The sequence below is a fragment of the Corvus kubaryi genome, unplaced genomic scaffold (assembly GCF_017639235.1).
Source record: "Corvus kubaryi isolate FWS band 111438036 unplaced genomic scaffold, C.kubaryi_AGA036_p1.0 65004, whole genome shotgun sequence".
Lineage (NCBI taxonomy): Eukaryota > Metazoa > Chordata > Aves > Passeriformes > Corvidae > Corvus > Corvus kubaryi.
In genome coordinates, this window is record NW_024581685.1 from 68277 (window position 1) to 93724 (window position 25448).

The window sequence follows — 25448 nt, forward strand, 5'->3', positions numbered from 1 at the left end:
CTACTATGTTTTCTTGAAAGTTTATAGCTCACAATTACCGGAGCCCAATGACTTACATTTTCCTAACTGATTTCCAGGAGGCCAGTTTTGACTGCTGCCTCTTGACAAGCCACAGTGTTCCAGCTCCCTTGTTAGGCTGAAGACACGTATTTAAACAAGTATCTCTGAGGTTTCCCTAATTTCTTCATGGAACTGATGGAATATTGAAAAATGGAATAATGAGAAATTTCACCAGCTGAATGATTCACAATCATCTGTGCCTTTCAGATGGCCCAGCTGTTCTCTCTGACAGCAAATGAGGGGGCCAGGCTCAAATCTATCTGGCGTTGTGAATGATCTTTGAAAATGTTGATCTTGGTAGTGCAGCACTAGGTGCTGAATTTCCTTACTGAAAGAAGCCTGAAGTGATATCCTGGGTCAAGGACACAAGCAGGAACATGAATGTTGTTTTATCTGGGGTGACAGAAGGAGTGACAGGGGCATAATTGTCATATATACATATTTTTTTGTATTTGAAAATAGACGTTTCTGCTGCCTATGAAAAACAGTTTATCAAATTGAGCACTTTCTCTCTGACAGGCTTCCCATAGAACTCCATGTCTGTAGATTTCAGCTAGTACTTCCTTCCCTGGCTCAAATGATGGAAATTTGTCTTCTGTTTTGTTTCTTTTGCCTGAAATTTAATCTGTACACGCAAACCCTTGATCAAAACTGAATGCTAAAACAATTCTGCCACTCTCCTTTGCACGAAGTAGTGCTTACTCACAGAAATATTCCTTTTGAAGTTGCTTTGTAGATACCAGAGAAATAAATAAGAGTCCAGAGGGCTAAGAGATATGGTACTTGTTGAGCAAAGGCCATATTCTGATGTCACCAGATATGGCATTTCTGAATAGTCTTTTATGCTGTGTTTTATTTCAGGGTTCTGTAAGAGTTAATTGTTTTTTTTAATTTATAAAGAGAACCTCAGGGATTCAGAGGGATTTTTGAGAAGGGCAATTATGAGTTCTAAAAACACCAGTGGAAAGAAATACTAATTCACTAAACAATGCAGTTTAAGACAGAAGACACGATTAACTGTCTGCATTTTCCTCCTAATATTCATAAGACATGAACGAGTATATAATTTCCAGAGTTTTTAAATAGCTACTTATTTAGATCACCAGAAAACCACCCCATCCCACATAGGATGCAAAAACCCAGTGATCCACTATTAAATGAAGCTGTTCCAGATAAACTATGAGCCAACTGACCCTGGAAATGTAGTACCCAAGTTGCGTGACTTGAGAATCTGTTCAAAGCAAGGCATGGCTGCAGGCCTTGACTGTTGTACTTTAGTAGCCATAGTAACATGGTCTCTGGAGACCTAATGCTAGTGAATTTTCCTTTATTTCAAGGAAGAGTAATAAGAGAAATGTGCATTGGAACTTGTTCTCTCTCTTTTTTTTTTTTTCCTCCTCCTTATTTTTACTATGCCATGACCTTGACCAAAATATCTTTGAAGTATTTTCTGGCTGATTTTCTGCTATGAGATCAGGAAAAAAAATCAGGATATATAAAGGATCTTGCCAAAGGAAGTCCTACCTTCCTCAAAATATTTGCCTTCATTCCCAAAGAGAATCTCTTGACTAATAAAGTTTCAAAAACTTCTTAATGGAAGGAACTGATAACTTTCATCTCACAGCTACTGCGGGCACCAGAATAATATCTTTCTTTCTTTGAACTGACAGATTAATTGTTTTTTTGTTTCAGTAGCAGGTGCAGCTTTTCGTGAGTACATAATTGGATGTACATGTTTTTTCAAAAGAACACAGGCCCCTCTCTGGTGCCAAGCTCTCTCTTTTTTTTTTTTTTGATTTGGGAAAATTGTCCCACATGATTTCATTTTTAAGTACAATGTAGAAAACCCATGTAAGTGTTTTTAAAAAGCCAAATACAAACAAAAAAATGTTCACAATACATACTTAAGTCTGTCTCACATGTTTCAGCTATTATCCTGGATTTGAAATTCCATCTGTCATTGAATCCATATGGTTTACCAAATGGCAGTTTAAAACCATGTATTTTTTTTCAGATTTGAAGTCAGTTGTTTTTTGTTGTAAAAGTTTTAAGGTCCATATTAATACTTTTGTGTGTTTGTTTCTGTGTGCATGTGACCCTCTGTGCATGTGTAAGAATAAGCAATACTGCAAAAAAATTTTAGGATGCAAGGATTTCAATCTTTACTGATTGAAACACACTTGTTGTACACAAAGCAAATACCACCAACATTGAATTGTGGAGTTTGGTTATTTCATCTGCTAAATGCAAGAGCCCCATTTAGGATTTCCATTACTTCTGCTGAGAGGATTAAAATGAAATGAGGAGAGCTGCCTTTACCTCTCTGCGCTGTCCCCTCAGTGTTTGGGGCAAACATGTGCTTACATTAGGGAGTGCGAACTGCACCGGTATGAGACTCGTTCACGTCCCCTTTCCTATTTCATCTCCCCAGGTTATCCATTACTCAGGCACATGGCTGCTGTGGTTCTGACACAGCACACCAGTGCAGCCTCCTGTTCACTGGGAATGAGAGAAAGCTATTGCTGAGAATTTTATTTCAATAACTGAGAATGCTTAAAAATTGCAAGTGGAGCCATATACTTTGTTGTGCTGTTTAATGTGACACGTGGTAACTTAGAACAAAAAAGCTGGGAATCGTTTTTGCTCATTCCCATGGACTAAAGCTGCTTCCCTCTCCCACTTGGTCTAACTAATCACTAGGCTTCTGGCCAGAAAAATGGAAAAATCTCTATACAGTGTTACTGTAAAGGATTTCAGTATGTATTTGGTACCTGAGAGATTTATCTGAGAGGTTGGAAAAGGTTTTTACTATTTAAAATTTTACTAATTTTCAATCACCATTACCCACTCAGGGGGTGGGTAATGTGCTAGCAAACACCCTCCTCCTTATCGCCACCTGTGGAAAGTAGATAAGAAAAATATAAATCCCAGCCCAGCTCTGACTCTGTTCAGAGTCTTCTGTGATGCAGATGTCTGTTTTCCCACTGATCTATAGTTTAGGGTAATATTGAGAAAGCAGAAGGATTTGCAGGCGTGGATGAGACTCATTGGTAAAAAGTTTTACATGATGTCCAGCTTGTCCTTTTTTAATGTGGCTGAAGCAGCAGGTTCCCTGGATAAATGAGGTTTAGAGACATGGAATTTGTGTTAATCCTCAGTTGAGTCATGTGGCTCCATAAAAGTTGTTTTTTCACCAAAGTGGATTTTGCTTTCCTTGCTTGCAGAGCAAAGCATCTGTTGTCTGCAGTTGGGGTCATGAAAACCAGGGGGTGCTTATTGAAGATATATAACCTCTGGAGAGGACACCAGCATTTTGAGAACAAACCAAAAACAAAGCAGGAGAAATTTGTAAATCTCTTCATTTACATACATGCCTCAAATCCATACTTGTTTCTGGCTTAACTTAAACACATGGCTCCTTGAACTTTTCTTCCACTTCTTTCTTCTTCCTTCCTCCCACCTCTTTCTTAGTACATCCTCCAGCCTCACAGATGTAGTTGCCAGTGCACTGTTGTGAGCCCTTGGAAATACACATGGTCGCATTTCCCTTTCCAATTTTTAGAAACTGCTGCACCTAGTCCAGCCTGACTCTAGCTCTGTGAAAAAAAACATGTGTAGAGAAAAACCTTCCTGCTTTCCACTGTGGGGGATGAAGTCTTATGTTTTAAAGGTAGAGACTATCTCTTTTGTATGTGTCTAGGCCTAAAGAGTACGTACCAATATGTTGAAGAAGATTAATTTATTGAATAGAGGAATTTATCTCTTGATTCATACAAGCAATCCTTGGCAAATGCAGATGTTCCTACAGGGGCTGAAAAACTCCAGCTTGCCTGCAGGACCATGGAGGACATTTTAAGGATGTTCAGCATGATAATGTGTAAGATTCTTTAATAATATTCAGATCTTGTGGTCATTGTTAAGCTTTTCCAGATAGGGCTTGGTGTATTAGTTTGTGTAGCTTAAGAAATTTTTTTTAATTAAGGACATTTCTTTTTGGTTTTTTTTTAATATTCTTAACTTCTACCTGGTCCAGTTTCATGGGCAGGACTCAAGGTCTTTCAGAATTTGCATGATAAGAGCCAGAGACAAAAAGGAGCTCCTTTAAGTGTCCTACAGTTATCTTTATGGAAAATTTTAGTCTATCCAAATTAAAAGGCCTGCCAGACGTTCAAAATGTAATAAAATTCCTAACATTACATCACTGATGGTTTCACTGCTGTGAAGACAAGTCCAAAGAGACAAGATGCCAAAAATGCTTTCTTGTCTCCATTTGACATTGGAAATGTATATGACAGTACCATCTATGGAGGTTCCTCTCAGTGCAGTGAAAGGCGCAGATGCGAACATGCAGAAATCTTGACGTACCATCTTCTGGTCGGTGAGGTGCTGGGACAAATTTGGGCATTATTTAGGGCAGGAAATAGCACCAGAGCAATTCTTTGTGCTTGAAGAGTTGACAAGGATAACTAGTATTCAAGCCCAACTAGGCAGAGATCACACTTATTCTGCAAAGGATCCGTAGCTATGGAGCTGACCTGGAGCAAAACAAGATTTGCCATTGACTGTTCTTAGCATTGACTTATGGTTAGTGTTGACCTGATTGAATCACTTGCTGCTACAGCCATTGAAGGCTCTCCACTACTTTTCTCAAGTCATTGTTTCACAGGTTTTTCAAGGCACAGAGCCTCTGGCCAAGTGTGGTTCCACGGGGCCACGTTTCCAAAGGTGCTCCACATTTATGATGGGGGCCAAACCTTCTGAGGAGGTCAGTCTATTGTGCACTGAACTCTTGAAATTTTGCCCACCATTGTCACAGTGGGAACAGCCTTCAAGCAGTCTTGGAAATCTGGTCCTTATTTAGGAACCAAAAAGAGAACCAAGCTCACAAAAATATGTCAGTGTATCTGGTTACTGAGTAATTGAAAATCTGTCCTCGCTGTGCTTTGGGATTAACTCAGGATTAATAGGCACATCAGTAAATTGAGAGTAAGATGAAGCAGGGATAATAATAATATAGCAGTATTTCAGCAACAACTATTTGAACTGTAATCTCAAAGACCTCAAAACCATCACATGAAAGAATCTAAACTACGTTGGAATGCAAGCCTGCTGGAGCAAAGATATGTTACCGAACTTTTATCAAGGGAAGAGAAGCAAAATTAGTCAGTCTGCATGCAGCATGATCTTAATGTTTACATCCTGTATTTAATTTAATCCTTACTTTTATTTTTGGATTTCTCTGGTTGCTTTCCTTGCATCACCAAGTGTATAAGAATTAATTCAGCTCTTTTCTCAATTAAATATTGTTTTATTTAAATATTGTGAAGTATTTATTGTCTACTTTTTATATTCATCGCATTTATGCAATTATGCTATGTCCGTATTTTTATAGCAGCTTAAGAAAGTAGCCATATAAAAAATACAGATCCAGTTTTAAAGTCATAGCTACAACAGCATATGTATTTAATTTTCTCCTTGGTTATTATTATATTATATGTATTAATGCATACATATTCAAAGCAATTATTATGGAATGTGAAGTTTTAAATTAAAAGGAAAAACAAAGTAGCTGACCCTTGCTATTAAACTTTTAATTCTATGAATTAATGAGAAAATACAATTATGCAGACAGTTAAGCAAACAATAAACTAGTAATGTAATATGGTTGTTACACTGTAATTAACTATCTTAACCTTTTTAGAAAAGGAAAGAAAGCATGTTCCAGGTTGATATTCATTTTTCATGGTAGGAAAGAAAAGGCCTTTCTGCAAAAATTTGGTGTTCAACTTTTTGCAGAGTGAGTTTTTTCATATGTAGAATATTCTTAAAATGATTACATTCATACTCATTTTATTCTTTATCTTCTGATTACCTTTTTAAGTATTTTATTTTCCTTTTTTAGTCACTGAATGGTTTTGCCTTGGTGGTGAGCGCAGATGGAATGATATTCTATGCGTCATCAACAATTGTGGACTACCTGGGGTTTCATCAGGTAAACATATTGAGAAATACTGAGAATACCCAGTCACTGATGTTGTATTTCTCGTCACCACTTCTGCTAACTATATTTTTAAATGCAGCACTGTATGTTGCTACCTTATCCACCTTATCCACCCTATAATTCTACTGCTGATTAGACATACACTCTTACTGAAATAAGGTTATTTTATTACATCATTTCAGACTACTTTTTTTGATAAATCTGACATGTGAAGATTTATTTCTTGTAATTCCCTTTTATAAAGATTTTGTTAGCAGAAGCATGATCCATTATAAAACTATATTTAGCTAGAAGTTTCTTTTCAATTTCAGTATAAGATGCTGCTTTTCTAGGCTGATTGTCTGTGTGTAATAAATATATTCTAAAGTCACAGAATAACAACCATGGAGTTGGAAACAAACTCTGGAGGTCATCTAGTCCAACCTCCTGCTCAAAGCACATAGAGCCAGAGCAGGTTGATCCAGGACTCATCTAGTCAAGCTTTGAGTTTCTGTGACCCCTCTGGAAGATGTGTTCCAGTGTTTAGCCACCACGACTGTAATTTTATTTTTGCTTACTATTAAGTCTCAGTTGTGTCTGTTGCTTCTTGCCCTCTCACTGTGTTCTGAGAAGAGTCAGGCTTTGTCTTCTCTTCCCCTGCTCATTTGGTTGATGTAGACAGCAGTATGTTCTTTCTGAGATTTTCCCTTCTGAAGGCTGAATAAACCCTGTTCTTCTCTCCTGGATGGGCTCCAGCTCTCTTCAGTGTCTTGGTAGCACTCTCCTGGGCTCATTTTGATATGCTAATCTCTTTCTTTTCATGGGGTACCCAAAATTGAGAGAGAAATTTGCCTTTGCTGAACTTCCTGAGATTCCTGTCAGCCTATTTTTACAGCCCACCAAGGAGCTGTCTTGCCTTTCCCAGCTGGTACCCTCTGCAAACCTGCTGAGCATGCATTCTATCCCATGATTCCTTAGTCAAGAAATTAAACAGGGTTTGTCCCAGCATAAAGCCCTGGGGGATGCCACTAGTCATCAGCTGCCAGTTGGATGTTTTTATTACTCACATTTGCATATGTACAAAAGAGTTAAGAATAGAAAGAATCATCTTAGGATGTGAACAGAAAAAGCAGATGTTGAAAAGTAGGGGCCTCTGAAACAACTTTCCTCAATCAATCTGCTCTGAAGGTGTTCTACACCTGCCATTATTTTAAGCAAAGTATCAATCTAAGGATAAGTGGCTACCCCCCTACAGTTACTAATTAACTATTCCTTGTTGTAATTGTTTCAGACTGATGTAATGCACCAAAACATATATGATTACATTCACGTGGATGATCGCCAGGATTTCTGTAGACAACTGCACTGGGCCATGAATCCTCCCCACATGTTGTCTGGACAGCAACTACAGTCAGAAACAGGTGGGATTGTGTATGTTGATTGGAAACATAGGCACCACTGTACAGAGGTAGAATTCCACTCCAGCTATGCCTGTGTCAGTACCATGTCAAGTCAGATTCTTCACTGGAAAGATGCATAGTGGCCATTTATTTATGTTATTGTCTCAGAGGTGACATTTCCTCTTGATCCTGGGAATTTATAAGGTAGAATGTGCCACTGGTGCTACAAAGTTGTTTCCTTTCTTTTTCTCTGACTGATGTGCCTACACATATTCTTACACATGCAGAATGAACAGCGTAAGTTCTTCATACTGCCAAACTTTTGTTGGCAACAGATCAGGACATCAATAGTCCTCTCACTGATGCAAAAGGTTTCTGTACAGAACCACAGTGGCAGCACCATTGTCTGCCATTTGTTTTCACATGCAAAATGATGTAGACAGAAGCCTTCTGAAGAAAAAGTAGGTTTAGCAAGGCACTTTTTCCTCTGAGGCTGTATTTCCCTAGGATAGGAGTTGGATGCCTGTGCTCAAGGTTTCTCCTACACGAGGTGTTAAGCTGAAATCACAATTACAGAACATATAATCAGGTCAAAACTGTTAACCTTATAAAGAATTATTGATCCCAGCAAAACATATGCATTTCATCAGAAGGTGAGGTAGTAACTGAGGAAATAAGTTGGGAAGTATAGTCACTAGATTAGTGGGGAGAAACCTGCAAGAAATCCTTCAGCAACTTTTATGAAGCCCTCAGGAACAGAGTCATGAAACTTTGGTGGAATTTCTTGCATTTCCTGTAAAACGGTTTCTATGTTTTACAAGAGTCTTACAGATACCTGAGGAACTTTGCAAGATTTTGTATGCAGGAAACAAACTAAACAATGTGCACTAATATTTCAAACAATTTAAAATTTAACAATATTTTGAATTTTTGTCCTAATGTATATCATGGAGAATTTCAGTTCCTGAATTCATACTTTTGTAAAAATATTCATGTCTTTTGGGAAATATTTTAAAAGCTGTGCACTTGTCCAAAAAAATCAAGGAGGCGCAACAGCTGAACATTAGCTAATCATCTACTGTCCATTTTTTAGTTCTGTTTTCTTTCTTGCATTAGCATTTTTCCTTGTTTTGTTCTCTTGTCTAACACATTTTCTGTGATCTCTGATCTCAAAACCAGCAACATCTGTTACCCTGTTTTGCATCATTAAAAATCACAAAAACTCAGGAAATAAAGTCCAAATTTATATAGAAACTCACCCGAATCCCATTGCAGAGCTTTTATTTTTCTGTTGGTAGAGCATGTGCAGGTGTATCCATACATGACACAATTGAATATTCGTCCATCCATAATGCAATTTTTAGCAATTTCCGTAACAGCTTCCTCAATTGGCTACAGAACATTTTCATTATTTCTTAGTGTGATCTGATATATGTTGCCTCCACTGTTGTTCCTAGGAGAAGAATATATTCTCAGTAAATTGTTTAAAGCACAAGAAAATGACAGCATGACAACAGATTACTCTTCCTTTTTAACTCGCTGTTTCATCTGTCGAGTTCGCTGCTTGTTGGACAGTACTTCTGGATTCCTTGTAAGTACAATTTCACTTAGATGACTGTAAGCTTGACATAATAGATTTTAATTACTTCATATGAAAAATTCTTCAACATAAATATTGTGGAGACCCATGGACAGGATACACTTTTCTTTTGCTGTGCACTAGCAAGAAACACCTAAAGATAAGTATTAATATATGTGAAGAGTGATGGGAGAAAAGAAGGTTGTAATACTGGAAATTGAAAGAATTTAAAACTTCTTATGTTTTAAGATCTTTTTGACAATATCTGTCCTCAATTTGTATTGGGCGCAGTACAAGGGTGGCAAGTCTGAATTTCAACAATTAACATTTAAGCACAAGGTATTTGCTTTAAGGAGAAGAAAAAATAATGATCCATTTTCCCCTTTTGTAAAGAATCCTTTAATAACAAACCCCAGAATTAGAAAGTCTCTTGCATGCTCTGTACTAGGAGTGGCTCATTTCTAGAAATCACATCTTCTCCATTCTGTTAGCAAAGACCAATGCTGCTTCTTCTTAGGGGAAACTCCAGCACGTGCGAAGAAAATGAGAGGATCAGCATGAGACTGGGAAATGCGAGTTCTGTCTCAGATGCTCATTTGCTGGAAGCCTATGGGTCTTAACAGCCATCATTTCTGCATCCCTGCTTTAATCTCTGGAAAATGCCTAACTCAAATGGGCTGATTTTTCTCTGGGCATTTTTTGGTAGTTAATATTTTCACTGAGAGGCAGCAGCTTGCTATTAACTTGATCCCCGCCTTCTGACTTAGACATTTGAGGCAGGGACGGATGGCTCCTCCCAAGCTATGCACTCTGTACCTGGGTATCTTGGCCCTTTCTTTCCCTTGGCATCTGGCTGCACAGTCTCTGGGTTGTGCCAGTCCATATACTTCTCAGAGAAAGTGCAGAGCAAGAGGAAAGAAACTAAGAGACCTTCTCACTGAGAGAACAGAGCATGGAAAAATAATGGTTCCAGCTTCAGTGGGGTACAGAGGAAACAACTGTTTGCACCACTGTACACTGCCTGTTTTGGTGAACAGAACATAACACAGATCTTCTACTTCTGAGTACACAAGAGAGAAAAAAACTCAACCAGCCTCAAAAGACTCATTTTATAGTTGATAGTACCTCCACCCACCCTGTCTCTGAAATGGCATGGCTTAAATTATATGAGTAAAATTAAATTCCTAGTTTTAATCCCTGATTCAAAACTGGGATTAGTGTTAAATAATACAGTCCATAGGTTGTATTAGTATTTTAAATGTTTATACACTAAATGCTTAAGTTGTTGTTTGGTTGGTTGTTTTTTTTTTTTTCAGACAATGCAGTTCCAAGGCAAACTAAAGTTTCTCTTTGGACAAAGGAAGAAGTCCTCATCAGGAACAGTATTGCCACCTCAGCTGTCCTTATTCTGCATAGTGGTACCACTTCTGCTCCCTTCTGTGACAGAGATGAAGATGAAAAGCCTGCTTGTGAAAGCAAAACACAAAGCTGATGATGCAGCAGCAGCGAACACCAAGTATTTACAAATTATTCTTTTGGCATTTAGTGAAGATTATGGGCTATTAAGCATGTAAAAAACACAAATTATGCTAAATATCTCTCCATTTTAAAACTCTGTCTTAGAAAAGTGAATAATTTATCTGGATTTAACTATTGAATACAAAATAAATATAATACAATTACTATAATAGAACATAATAGGATACAAGACGATGTAATATATTGTACTCTATTTATAATATATGTTAAGTATTATATTTCAATACACAAAATTTTATAATAAAAATGGAACATCAGGATGTCTTTCTAACCTTCAGGAGTTACCAATGCAGTAAGCCAGTCTACTAGCTATAAAAGTGGAAAAGGAAAAGTATTTTTACTGCGAGTTTTCAAATTTCAGTATCTTTTGCTAACACTATTATTTCGACTGGCACATTTTGGTAACAAACAAAGGAAAAGGAAAACTTCAGGAAGGTGAATGTGTGTCTGTGGGGGCTGTTCACATAGAGTCCAATGAGTTGTACTTGGTGTATGCATTTATCTTTCAACAGAAGTTTTATGAACACGTAAGTTTACAATTGCACTAAATGTCTTGGGGGTGATCAATTGGTAGCAATCACAAAAGATCAGGACGGATTGTGTTCAGACTTATCTCCTTCCTAACACATATTTTTGTTACTCTTCTATGTCAGAATTTTAGTTGATGTTTGGGGCTAGGATCATACTTGCCCTTATTTGCTTAAATATAACCTTACAGTAATGAGTTCTATTGCTGTGAAGCAAAATGCTTGTCAGCATGACTGACAGTACCATAACTTGGCTTTTAATTGGATTATGCTTGTGTATGTGTGGATTCACTATCCAGATGTATAATGTGGTTCTAGCACATACATCCTTTTGACAAGTACTAAATTGCTGGAAGTCTGGTAAAATGGACTATGCAGGCTTTTGGAATAGAGTAGGAAAAGCATTTCTACTTGCTAGTTTTTCCAGTAGCCCGGGTGAAATTAACTGATGATTGGAACTGAGCTCTTAGAAGAGAGGTGTTTTACCATCTGACTGGACAGTGGCCAAGGATTTAACAAGTATGAAGCAACCATTTATCTTCAGGATTTCCTTTGGTTCAGGCCTGAAGCATGGTAGCCAAGGATGGTGGGCAGATTTACACAGTCTTTTTCTTTTTTTGATGGTCTTAATGAAGGGAAGCATTTGTAACACAGTGTTACAGACATTGCACTCTTTTCAAACCCTGATTCAGGCATTTTCAGCTAAAGATTGGAAGAAATACATTCAAATCATATGGTGCTTATCGCAAAATTGAAGTCACGCTAAGTCTTAAATGCATTGCTGATCACTTTGATGTACATACCTTGAATGTAACTCGAATAGGAAGACCAAGGATATACACGGCGTTTGTCTCAATTCCAGATGAAATTTATTTTTCCAAATATAGTAAGCCATGAGCAGAATATTCCTAAGCATAACTATTCCTCTTAATTGAATACAGAACTCCAGGCACACACTACTTTGAGCGACCAAATGATGCAGGAAAAAGATAATTATTTAGTGTTAGTTGCTCCATACTTAAAACATACGCTTTTGCTAATGGTCACCAGCTTGAAGGTCATATCTTTTAGAGTCTGTGATTCTATTGTGTTTCATTGACTGACAAAGAGTTTTCCACATTTTCTGCCCTCTACAGCTCCAGTTCAAAAAGCAGTTCAGGACCATGTGAAGCAACAGAATTATATGAACGAAACAGTCACCATGAAGGCGCCGCCTTCACTAATGCATTACAGATTGCTGAAAACCAAATCAAAGGTACTGCTAAGCACTTCTAGATTATATACAGTTTATGGGAAAAGAACCTCATCTTTTATTTTCTCCTGATAGGTTTTTCAGGTTTTGGTCCCAATGCTCTCTTTCTTCTTCTCCCTAACACCTCTTCTTTAAAAAAATGCAAAAAAATTATCCACTTCGAAAGATAATACTGAATCAGTCTGTGATTTCAGAGTGGGCAGAAAATTTACAGATGGTAAATATTTACAATATTACCAGAAAATTTACAATCATGGTAAATAGTAAATAGTAAATAAATAGTAAAAGATTAATAATAAAGAAAAATAGTAAAGAAAAATAGTAAAAGAATACTCAATGTATGCTTGCTTAAAAGTTGCAGCACTGAATTTAATAAGATTATGTGAAAATCCTAATAATTAATAACAATATCTATCCCTCTCTGAGGAAAACTTGGATGATATGTTACACATGTTAGTTTTCCCCAAAGATTAGAAAACAGAGGAAAATTAGAATGCATTGTCTTTAAAACTCATGATGCGCCCACAGCTTTGACTCATGCTTTTCCAGTGCTTGGCTGTGGAAAAATTGTGAGAGTCTATGCTCTATTTCAGATTTTACAGTGGATAAAATTTTGATGGTAAGTCTACCCCACTGGGCAACTTCTTCTTGAGCAGACTTGTACTCATCCTTCCATCATATCTGCTGGAAATCTTTAATGTCTAAAACCATTCCTCTCTTACAGACCCATTTTCCATGAACATTTTCTTGTTGGTATAGTACTACTACTACTGAGAGGAAAATATTATAAGGAATGAGTAATACTGAAAAATCCTTGGTTACAGTTTAAGTGCTTTACTAGGCTTTTCAAATTTCAGTTTTAAAACATGATTTTCTTCATTTTGTGAGATATTTTAGCTTGTACTTTCCTATGCTGATGCTTCTGGGGCAACAGAGAAACTTTTTTTGCAGTTTAGGTAACAAAAAATACTTAATACTGCTTGTATTAAAATCTATTTTCTTTTAAATTATATAGCAAAGAATAATGGAGAAAATGGCATTTCTTTAGTCAAAGTACAAACAAATGAAGATCACTGGGTCTGGGTTCAAGCTAACACTCAACTTCTGTATCGAAGTGGTTGTTCAGAATACGTCCTTGCCCAACAGCAAATGCTAAAGTAAGTATATTTTCCAGTACCAAAAAGAAAGAAAAGTAGAAAAATGAATGTATTCTTTTTGTATGAAATCTTTAAAAGGCTCCACTGACCTAAGAGAAGAGCTGAATGAGAAAAATTTGGTTTACTTATGATATGGAAATCTATTTCTATCTTGGAACATATGAAATGGCTGTTACAGTCTGAAACAATATTTCTGTCTTCAGTCTTTTCTTCTTCTGAAGTTGAGTGTACATATACACTACGTCAGAAAGAAAATACTTGTTTATTAATATTTGACTTTCTTACACAAAAAAAAATTTGGATTTCGTTTTACTTTGCAGCTGAAAACTTCGTCTCCCAGTTTTTCTGCTTATCAACACTTGACTATGTTAAGCTTTTTTTTCCCTTCATGTATGACAGTTGTGTTCATGTTTTTAGTTGTGTATGTGCAACATAATCTAAAGAAGGGTTCATACTCATATTCATTGTATGTTTGTAGATAGATACATCTAGTTGCTTGTAGGCTCAGTCATGGAGTGTAATCTAATCTCAGATTTGCACTCAGAGAGGACTTCTTGGATGAGTTTTACCCTTTCCTCCCAAACAGGCTTTTCATCTTTCCCCCATGGGACTGTCTGTTCCAGTTCCTGTGGGCCTTGTTGAAGTATCTCTTCAAGATTGTCTGAGGGAAGAGATAAGAGAGTGGACACAATGAGCAGGGGCCAGGAGTTTTACGTAGCCACCATCTGGCCCAGTGTTAAAAATGTGGTTGTTATCCTGGATTTTTTCCTTTAGAATGCCTTGCAGGTGGAAGAAATAATTGAAAAGTCTTTGCACTTCTAGAGTAAATATTCCTTGCAGGTAGTGTATCTCCCAATATCCACATGACTGCAGGGCAGCTCCTACCTAAGGATGCTGGAACTTTTTACCTTTACTGGGATGGTGCAAACATCATCTTGCTGTGTGAGGGAATGAATTTCTATTAAGAAGAAGATTAAAAGGGGCTGTTTCCTTTATTAGTTTCTCTACTTCCAAATTGTTCTTTTGTGTAATTAAGCATGTTTCTTTAGCTACATTTTTACTTTCTGAATGATTAAAATCCTTCCTTTCTTCTTGATAGTTCCTGCAGACTGAAGTATTACAAGATTTGGCCTTGGTGAATATATTCAGTTCCATCTTAGTCTGCAAGAGACTTTGTATTTGCTACTACGTTTTTTTTTGTTGTTGCTAAAATGTATGCTGTTTTCTGGGAAACATACATTCTTTTGGAGAATTTTCACGGGATACTATTTCACTGTAAAATTCTTCATTTGGAGGTTTAACTTTTTTTGACTATTTCATTTTGTTCGGTCCTTTGTTTCTCGATTTGACCATTTTCTGAGAAGCATGTTCTGCAGCAAACTTGTATCAAACCATTTGCATCTCAATACTGTCAATAATAAAAATAAGAATATTTAGCAGAGGACTGAAAATATTTAAAACGTTAGAAAAAAAAGAGAAAATATTCTTCTTTCGTGGTGTACATTATTAGTTTCTCTCTTTGTAACAACATGGACTCCCTCTACTGGAAGATCCCTTACTTGCACATTGATTCGATACTTAAGAAAAAATTCTATTGTGACCTAAGAAAAAGACTTCTAAACCCCTTAGTAGGTTTTCAGGTTTTCACATGAAGTTTCCTATTGAGATGTCTGCTTCTTGTTTGGAGAGGGATGAGGTGGTTTCATAGCACTGACCCTGCAGGGTTGGGAATCAGCATATTAGTGAATTCAAGACCTGAATCTCAGGATTTGGACCCTAGTTCTGAAAACAGCTGCTTCAGGCATGGAAGTGCTCAGGCAGCACTCTCTGCCAGTGTTCTTCTTTAATGTTGAATACTTCAGCTGGAGGTCATGGAAAATTAATTTACTGGCCATCTTAGAAAACAAAAGGCAACATAAAATAAGTTAGACATATAAAACAAACCTACACCCAATATTAACATCTGTGACTATTCAGTTATTTAATTTGGGCATTTTATTTCCTCTCAGCTGTATTATTGAAATATAAGACCCCTGTGGTTCTCCCTCAAATCACTCTGATCAGAAAGCTCTTCTGTGTCCAAATAACTCCTTGTTAACAAAATACATCTCATTTAAGATACTATTTGTATTTTATCTCTAGAATTTTCTACACACAAATATTATTTAGATATATTTCAAGGGAAGAAAAAAAGTGTAAGGGAATTACTGTACACATAATTAGGTCTTTATTGAACTATGTGCCCAAAATGGAAGAGAAAATTCATGATGGAATTCAAATGAAGCAATGCCTCAGAAAGTTAGCTGTGCACACACATTGACACCCAGGTGCAGGGACACTCTTGTTCTCTCAAACAAATGCAAAGGTTATGTGCACAACAGTGTGAAAGTCCCATATTGAGGACAATGTATGGCTTGTAACACATGTTGAGCCACTCTGTATCCCAGAAAACAACCATTTAGAAACCTCTGACTGACTGACTTTCTTTTCTACTCTTATTGAAAGGGAAGAAGATGAACAACTGAAGATACTAAGTGGTTTTGCCAGTTTGAAAGGAAACCTGGAGGGGCTTTCCTATAATAGTGCCATTGAAACTCTGGGCCAGTGGAAGCATCTTAACTGGGCAGCAGTGAAGAATGAACAAGATAATGTAAAAGTGAAGTTTGAGCCTCATACTAATGGTGAGTGTTTTATGCAAGAGGAACCTCTCAGTTCTAACACATCAGTTTTAGGCATTCAAAACAACTGCACCACAAACAGTAGCTGGACTTTAAGAAACTCGAGTTCTTGTTCTATGAGCCAGCGAATGAACACTTGTCCAAACAGGAGAGCTGGATCATTCTACAATAGAGACCAAAATTTCTTAAATTTGGCATCAACTTGTTCTTCCCACTGGGGGAGCACAGAAAATGGCCAGTCTTACTTGGGGCTCCAACAACGCTGTGCAGAGAACTATGCAACAGACCACCTGAAGCTGCAGAGACCATTAATATCCTCAGAGTCTCTCTATGACACTGCTGTTCCCTTGGAGATGCCTATCAAAACAGAATACGATTCTGATTCTGAAAACATTGCTGATAACTACCTGCTGTCGCAGAGCCGAGCCTGGCTGGATGAGAGTGGCTCAGTGAGAAAGCAGGTGTCCAGCTATCCCAACAGAATGTACCTCAAAACAGAACCGGACCTCTGTGAGCCAGCCCTGCCTTGCCAGAAGCCAAGGCACTGCCTTTACACACCACATAATTGGCAATGCATCATAGCAAATCATCCCAACAACCTGAACTTGAACAGAGCTTGCAAGGGTTCACGGAACAAGGAGGTGGCCCCATTCTGCCCTCAGAATGCCTCCGTATGTTTGGAAAGCATGCCCGACCTGCCACACACAGCTTGCTACAGCCACTTCTACAGCCCCAGCCCAGGGGAGGAGAAAGAGCAGATTAATGAGGTGTTCAAAGTGCCATGTGAATTTAAAAACCCCTGCTTGGTTCAAGCAATCAAGCGTGAGCCCCTGGATTCTCCACCGTTGTCCAACAGTGGACAGAACAGAGTACACGCGAGCTTTCCTGAAAATACATTAGCAAGTCCTGTGCCTCATAAAACCACTGAATGTACATTTTTGCAATAGATTTTATAACATTTGAAATATTTATAATGTTAAAAGCAAGAAGTTGTAGATTCTCTTCCAGTTTGGTTAAATGAGTTACTAAAATCAAAAGCCAGTGGAAAGATTTTGAGTGTGTGTGTGTGTGCACCTGTGTGTGAAAAGAAACAGACACAGGTACACACATCCTCCCCCCCCCCCCCCCCCACTGCCCTTCTCTTAGTGATCCTTGTGAAGAGGAAAGAAAGATTAAACCTCAGGCACAGAAAAATAATTATTACTTGCTGCACAGGTATACCTGATCATTTTTCTTTATCACCTTTCCTCTCTTGTCTATACTTCACTAGCAAGGTCTAGCAATTTCTGTTTCCTTTGGTTTGTTTTTCTCAAGGTGATGTGATGCCTCTGTGCAAACCAAAAATGTTTATGGTCTTCAGTGTGGCTAGTTCACCTTAGGAGTTCTTGCTTTATAATTATTTTTCTACTCTCATAAGAAGGATCAGCTATTCCTTCATCCCAGCATTAAATTAATGGCAATAGGAAAGGGCTTCACAACACAACATCTTAATTTAAAAGGACCACATTAGTAAAAACAATGACTTTCATAAATGCATTATAAATTATTTCAAACTTCAACTGAAGTTACTCCTAAGTTTCTTGATAATATTATTGTTTTAGAATCCATTTTTTTCCATTTTAATGCCATCAGCCTTTCATGTTGCTGCTGAAAGACTGAACAATGGGATGTAATCCACTTCTATAAATCAGTTACAAAATGTTGTTAAGTATATGGGAGAACAAAGTATTTCTCCAATTATTTTCCTTACTGTTACTTGTAACATTAACAAAGGAAAAGCACTTTTTCACTTGATAGTATTTCTTTGACTGATAGCAGCTTATTAGATATCGTCACCTTACATCAAAACCAAATCCCACACTAAGATTATTTTCAAAAACATCCTCGTTTCAATCCCAAAAGAAACCCTTAATCTCACTGAGAGGTAACTGGTGGATGCATACCTTTCAAAAGCACTTCAGTGCACTGTAGTGCTTTTGAAAACAGAGTATATACTTCTCTTTGAACCCAGACAGTAATGTATTTCCACAACAAAAAAATAAAATTATATTTTGGGTTTTGTTATTGTTGTAGTTTGACTCCTGCACTAACTTTTGTTTTAAAATTGCACTATTTCAACTTTTTATCAACTTCACCTATATAAAAACCACATCATTTTAAAAAAAAATGCTTAGATGTATGTATATGTGCTTTTTGAAAGAAGCCCTGTAATGAATGTTTTCTTTTTCAAAATGTTATAAATAATTATAATGTCTTCCTTTCTCTATCTAAGGGCATGGCGTTTTTTACATGCCAGAAGAGAGGCATAAAATTCTCCAAAATATTTTAAATATGTGGGATAAGTCGAGTTTTCAGGTAGTGCAATGGTTCTGCACCTGGGAGGCTGCTCTTCTCCAAGAAGACTGACCATCTTTTCTGATAGAAATTACTGCCTGTACATTAGAGTTGGCAGGTGTAAAGATACACATTCTCTGCATGCCAATTAAGTGCTTATGAACTGTGGTATGATCTGAAATGCACACTGGACAGTAAAGCAGGGCAACAATATCTTACTGTATTTCAGGTTAAATCTGCCATAGTCCACTTGACTGTATCCAAGCCATGAGAATGTTACCTTTCTGGTGTCTGAGGTACATCAGCTCCCTGCTGGCTGTGTGCTGCCGCTTATTTGAGACAGTCTTGATATCCTTGCTTTAATACTCCTGCCAGTGGTTGCAGTGCAATATCAGACCCTGTTCTGAAGTGAGACCACAGTGGTGGAATTTACACTGCTCTCCAGTACACCACTGTCCATATCACATAAATTCAAGCCAAACTGCAAAAATACTTGTGGGCAAGCAAACTTGTTGCTCATGCAGAGTGAGACTGCCATAAATCAGTGTTGCTGCACAGCCTCTGCCTCACTGATTCGCTATCTACATAATTACAAGCAGCAGTTCTTTACACTCTCACAGAGCTGCTGTCATAGTCCTTTGCTTGGCATGCAGCAGTGGCACTGCTTATGTGCTGGTGCCAGACACTCTACTGTGTGCCTCATAGCTGCTTGTTGGGTTGTGCTATGAACCCTGTAACATTCTCCAGTCCAGCTCCTTGTGCAGCTGCCTGGCAGAAATGAGATGATGGGGAGAAAGGGTAGTGTGGGAATAGGTGGCTGGGGGCAACTGGAGGACACACCCACATGACTTCTGAAAGCAGCTTTTTAAGAATCACTGTCACACCCCTTCGAATGAGAGTACCTGGGCTTGGTTTCACACTGCCTAGTACTTTCTCACATCATTTGCATTGATGAAGTAAAACACTGTTATCTTCATCTGGACATGCTGGTGCCATTTTGCAGGATGGGAGTGGTTACACCAGGTGCAACTCTGTAGAGGACTGTGCCACCAAAAGCCTTGTCTATGCTTAGAAATATTACCTGCTGTGACTACAGTGGGAGAGCTCTACCAGCCAGATTTCTCTCTTCAGTGCAGAAGTAATTTATACTAACAACAGAAAATCTCTATTGCTCTCTCTGTTACAAAATTCATTCTTTTTTGTTGACATAACTCTCAAGCTTTCTGGGCTCATATCAGTTATAATTATTTTCCTCATGTTTCCAACAAACCCAGACAGATTTTACACATCTTGATTGATATTACAGAGGTAGGTGAAGCTTCTGCCTGTAAGGGAATGTAATCTGATACATGAGATGTAATGGCCTTCTAGAAGGATGGATGAATGTGTGACTCAAAAGTGAGATGTCACCTTCTGACTCCCTGCTGTGTAAATGCAGTTACATTTATTATTCCATAAAGTCTGAAACCAAGAATAAACACACTTATCCTGTACATCACATTTGATTTTGGCCTACTTAATTTGTGGCTGAGTTCTTATTTCAGGTCTCACAAGAAAAAATGTGGTATGAGTAGAATTTCTTCTAAATTACCACACATGCAGTACAGCAATCTCCCAAGAACTGGGCTTATGGAGAGATCAGCAGTTTATCCTCTTTTTGGGCAATTGCCAACCATTGTTGGTAGTAAACAAAGACCAGTTCCTTCTAAGTACTTAGAAAGAACAGAGGAAATAAACGCTTAAAAATAATCTCTTGCCATTTGTGTTTAAGGCACAGATATGCCTTCATCCTCTCCCCATGATATGTGCCCTGGATTGAGTCGGGCCTGAAATCTGACATTGCATTGTACCCTGTTAAATTACCACTGATTTAATCTATAAAACCTTTTTGTATGAAGACATTAATGACCCCCTGGCACTGACCAGTAAATAGGATGAAAGAGAGAGCAGTTCTTTAAAATGGTTACATTTTCTTAGTGGTTGTTGCCGCTTTGGTATTATTCTAAAAACTAGCACTGAGAAGTAGGATTTAAGATATTTTCAGTCACTGGTGTTTAGCTTTTATCCTTAATGAACTGGCATTTGTATCCCTTCAGCGCAACCCTAAAGTCTGTTTTAGGAGCCTCCCAATGCATTTATTGTAGCAACAATAAAAAATTATTCTTGTAGAAGAAATGCCTAGTCAAATGGTTGCCTAATAGGAACTTGGGGCATTCAGGCCATAAGAAATGCCTGACTGATAATAGCATTCAAACTTCCTCAGCCATAAACTCTTCAGAGGCTGAGACAGAATGGACTCATGAATTCCCTGATCTTTGGGGAGGGTATATTTTGGTGTGGAAGGTGAGCAGTTCCAAAAGCTGTGAGAAGGTGTCTCCCGCTGGGATGTTACTTGGTCCACAGAGAGCAGAGACAATATTATCAGTGCTAAAGCTGCTGATCAAGGTCTTGACTTTACTGAGAATGTGACCTGATTTCAGCTGTCAGTGGACAGCTGCTGAGCACCATACAAATGCTACTCAAACACTGTTGAAAGCTACTATTTTTACTGAGAAACAACATGATTTGAGGTAGGAGCTTGAACAGCAAAAAGAGGGGATTTTCCTGCACTTACATAGTGACTGAAACTGGGGCAGACCTCCACTGTAGGTAACACTATAAATAATTTACATTGACTTAAAAGTCTTCAGACACCAAAATAAAGCTCTGTTTCAAAAATTCTGTGTGAGGGCAGCACTGTGGGAGTGGTAAGCTTGTTTCCGTTGTCCTCAGTTTGGAGATTTAACAAGGGAAATGAAAGATTAAGAGACTGTACCTAAATCCACTGTAGGAAAGACTAAACTTCCTATTCTTTGATTGTAACATGGTAATGCAAAATTTAAGTCTGTGGTTTACCCACCTTTTATTGGAACACAGCCATGTATTCTTAAAGTTCTTACATCTGAGTCTGCTCTGGATGGCTTAGGGAAGTCTGACATTTGAGCATCAGTCAGTTCAGTAAGACTTTAGGTGCTGATCTTTTGATATAGTATTGAGATCGACAGAGCACGTGCAATCCTTCTGGAAATTCCTAGTGCTTAAAATACTTAAGAGGCAACAAGCCTGAGACAAGGAATATTCTGTGGGATAAGATCAGCTTCTGCTGCCTAGAAGCTTTTCTTAACTCTTTGTGTTGAAGCCATACTGGAACTTAAATAGGACAGCCTCACCCACTGTAGTTACTTCAAGAAACCCATTATTTTCTCTTAACAAGGTGTTATGTTTCAATTAAAATAGTTAAAAGGCATAATTTCCCCTACCTATGAATACATATATTGCCTTAGGTAATGGTAAAAAAATTAACATACTTTTATTCTTTCATTTGAGTGTCACTTAACCAAGAAAACCAACCTCAGAATGACAGGGGTATAGAATGGTTCTATTTTTCTTGTCTATCTGCTCGTTTCCTCTCTTTCTCTCTCTCTACTCTTTTAGAGTGTAAACATTCAAAATGGAAATACTTTCCTGATCATACTGAGACAAAAAACCTGAACGTAAACTAGACTGTAGAAAATGTCTCAGTAGAACAGGACTTCCTCTCCCTGGAGTTCCTTCTTTTAAATCTTGCCAAGTCCTACGTGAAACTGCGAGTCTCAACTGAAAACAGGCATCTGTAACATGTAGGGAGCAAGAGATTGTGCAGGTGGCCATGCTCACATTGTAGTCACAAGACTTTTATCCAGCTGAAGGAGATTCATACAAGAGGCCTGCACCGGGTAGCTTATGTTCATAGGCACTGCCACCCTGACAAACAGATCTTTGTCACGTTTCAGTGACATGTGGCGTGTTCTTGTCACTATGAATACATTTCCCTATCATGCTATCAGAATGCCTCTGAGCAAAGTCATCAGCTACATTCTAAACTCACAAAGTACTTTTAAAAAAAACCAACCCAAATGTCTGGAGATCCAAGCATTTGCTTGTGGTTAGGCAAAGGTGTTCTTTGAGTGGAAGTTTGGAAGAAAGTAAAAAAAGAAAAAAATTGTTAAGACAAATTTTGGGGAGAGAAAAGATATATTGCCATCAAGGTGTAATTATTCTGTGACTACAGCATTAATTCTTCATCCACTGTTAAAAATTCTGTGGTCTGAAATCACGTCCTCTTTTTCTTTTTTCAGTAGAACTGATTTTGTAACTTTTCAGGTTAAAAATAATTCTTGAGAACAAGGATTGAGGCATTTCAATGCTAAGCTGCATTTCTCAATCGGACTGAAAAAGTCATTCTAGGAGGCATGAAGTGCTCCCGTTCCTTTCCTGGGGCTAGTCTTCCAAACTCTGGCAAATTCAGTGTGTGCATTATCTCTCTTGCTGCTGGTAATTGTGCAGCTGATGCTCTAACTATGCAGTCCAAAGTTTTTCAATATTTCCTTGATGCAACAAGGCTCCAGGGACAGCTCCAGTTTCACATTTGTACTGGTAGAATTATGGTAAACAAAGATGTGGCAGAAGGCAATAGAAAGAACATCAGCTGCTTGGCTAGTCTTATTAATTCTATTTCAGCAATTAAAATGCTATGTTAGAAAAAAACATGTGAACTTCTGGTCTAGAGCGCCTCATTCTGCACCACAGGATGGTGTAAACTCTCCCTTCTGAACCTCTTTTTTTAATTTTTTTTTTTTATTTTTAATTTCTGGACCACATGTATCCTCCCTGTGCTCATTTAAAACGTGAAATAAGGAGAGGCAAACATCAACTGTTGTATGGGGTTTTTTTTTTCTAATTCTGTCTTTTGAGAAAGAACTTCAAAAAGGCAAAAGTTATCTTAGTTCTCAATAACAGGATTCAGTTTTTGTTTCTACTCTTACCATAACTAAGAAAATTCTTCCTCTGCATGGTCAACAAACTTCCCTCTTCTGAAAGGGTTCTTCCTGACACCCTCTCCCCCCTGAACTCCTTCTTAACCAAACCAAAGAACACTTCCTTAAAGGCAATTTTCTTTTCTTTCTCTAGCTTTTCCACCTTTGTGATTGCTTAGGATGGTACATTTTGGTCTCCACCCTTGCTGTTTTCTGTGTCTGTAGCTTTATTTCCACTTCAGGCATACTTCAAAAGTTTTGCCAAAAGAACAGTGTTAGGCAGAAGTGCAATCCCCCATTTCTCCCTGCCCTCCTTAATAAGACAGAGGTACTCACTAATTACAGATGTACCCCTAAACCAGACAATAGGTCACTCTGCTGGTGAAACATCCTCTCTTCAGGAGTCTGTACTGCCAAGAAACCACCAGCTACCACCAATAGTTTAGTGCTGCAAGTATATAAATAATGCCAAATCCTTTTTTTCTTTAGAAACGGTCTCTCTTTCAAACAATCAAGGAACTAATTTTCTCCTTTCTTCTTCTCTCATTTTTGTCTACGTGGGTTTATTCTTTCACTGCGCAATTGCACTTTAAATCTGCAATTTTTTTTTTTTTTTTTTTAAATTAAGAAGGGTATGGAAGCATTACACGATGTGTACAGTGCAGTGTTTTTAACTAGTCCATTTTAGATTTGGAGATTAGAACCACAAACACAGATCAGGAATTTTAATGTGACTCCATGTAAAAGACTGACTGTTACAGAAATGCCCATGAAAAATATGAGTACCCATAATATCATCACCGAAGGGATATAATCTGCCATCACACTCCACTAATAAACCTGTACTAAAAGTGCCATTCCTGCATCTTCTGCAGAAACACAGTGGAGGACAAGACTAACTCTTAGCAATCTGGTCTAGTGGAAGGTGTCTGTGCCCATGGTAGGGGGGTTGGAACTGGATAATCTTTAAAATCCTTTCCAACCCAAACCATTCTATGATTCCATGATTAACAAACAGGTGTATGGAATTCTACCAACAGTTTTGGCCTATCTGGCACTCCATGATCCCCCAACATCTTTTGGGGGAGTGTGTATTTCTGGAGAGAACACTGCAACCACCCCAGCTCTATTTGAAAATGTGCTAGATGTTGCAGCTAATGCCTGCACTGGGACATGTGACCGAGGCACGAATGCTGCCCACCTGGGGAGGTGAAGCAGCAGACAGGCACAGCTCCAGCCCCGGAGAAGCCAATGCAGGGAATCCTGTGGGATCACCTTTGGTCATGTGTAACCCAACCAGCACCACTGGCTGTGCTGCTTCGTGTACAGGAGTATCATAGGTGTCACGGTATATCACTCATATACCTGTAAAATATATTGTGGCTGATTCAAAGCAGGCAGTGACCTGTGGATTTGACGTTCTGGCATGTTGTTTAAACCCGGTGCACTTTTCTGTTGTGTTTTGTACTGTCTCCTCAGCCTGCTTTTAGAAGGAACTTTCAAGCATACTTCTTAAATTATATTTTACATTTATTACCAGGCAAAAGCATAAAGCTGAGACATTTTAAAATAAAATGTTTGCATTTAAATTAACGCTGCTGCTGCTTGTGTTTCTTGCTGCTTCCCTGTACTGGGCCCAGTAACCCCCTCGCAGTGGGCCCAGCACTCCCCAGCCTCAACTGGTTCCAGTATCCCCTCTGGACTTGTTCCAGCATCTGTCCACCCTGGGCCCCTCCCAGGATCTGCTCTGGATTGGTCCCAGTACCCACCCCCAGCCTGAACTGGTCCCAGTATCCATCCTAAACAGGTACAGGCACCCACCCTGGTCTGAACTGGTTGCAGCAGCCTCTCTTGGCCTCAACTGGTCCCCGCATCCCCCCTGAACTGGTGCCAGCATCCTCTCCTTGAAGTCCTCCCGGAGTCTCTTCTGAACTGGCCCCAGTGTCCATCCTGAAGTGGTCCCACCACGCACCCTGGCCTGGTCCCGAGCTCCATCACGGCTCGGCCGGTCCCGGTTTCCTCCCTTGCTCCAGGGGGAGCCAGGCCGGGGGCGGGAGGGGGGCGTGGCCTGGGGTGGGGGCGTGGCCTGGGGTGGGGGCGTGGCCTG

At 38.6% G+C, this 25448-nt stretch overlaps 1 protein-coding gene and 1 long non-coding RNA gene across 2 annotated transcripts in view; one reads left to right on the plus strand and one right to left on the minus strand.

Moving 5' to 3' along the window:
• Positions 1–24934, plus strand: part of LOC121672847 (aryl hydrocarbon receptor repressor-like) — a 90506-nt gene extending 65572 nt beyond the window's left edge. Inside the window, exons 5-11 of the mRNA XM_042045758.1 lie at positions 5963–6052; positions 7332–7461; positions 8898–9031; positions 10336–10535; positions 12222–12340; positions 13353–13494; positions 16000–24934. Of these exons, the coding sequence (XP_041901692.1) occupies positions 5963–6052; positions 7332–7461; positions 8898–9031; positions 10336–10535; positions 12222–12340; positions 13353–13494; positions 16000–17119 (1935 nt within the window). The 3' untranslated portion in view covers positions 17120–24934. The remainder of the gene's footprint in view (positions 1–5962; positions 6053–7331; positions 7462–8897; positions 9032–10335; positions 10536–12221; positions 12341–13352; positions 13495–15999) is intronic.
• The window catches only part of LOC121672848, a 31403-nt gene extending 6081 nt beyond the window's left edge, over positions 1–25322 (minus strand). The window contains exons 1-2 of the long non-coding RNA XR_006019009.1: positions 25163–25322; positions 8700–8893 (exon numbers count right to left, since the gene is read on the minus strand). This is a non-coding gene — a long non-coding RNA (uncharacterized LOC121672848). The remainder of the gene's footprint in view (positions 1–8699; positions 8894–25162) is intronic.
• Positions 25323–25448: the final 126 nt, after the last annotated feature.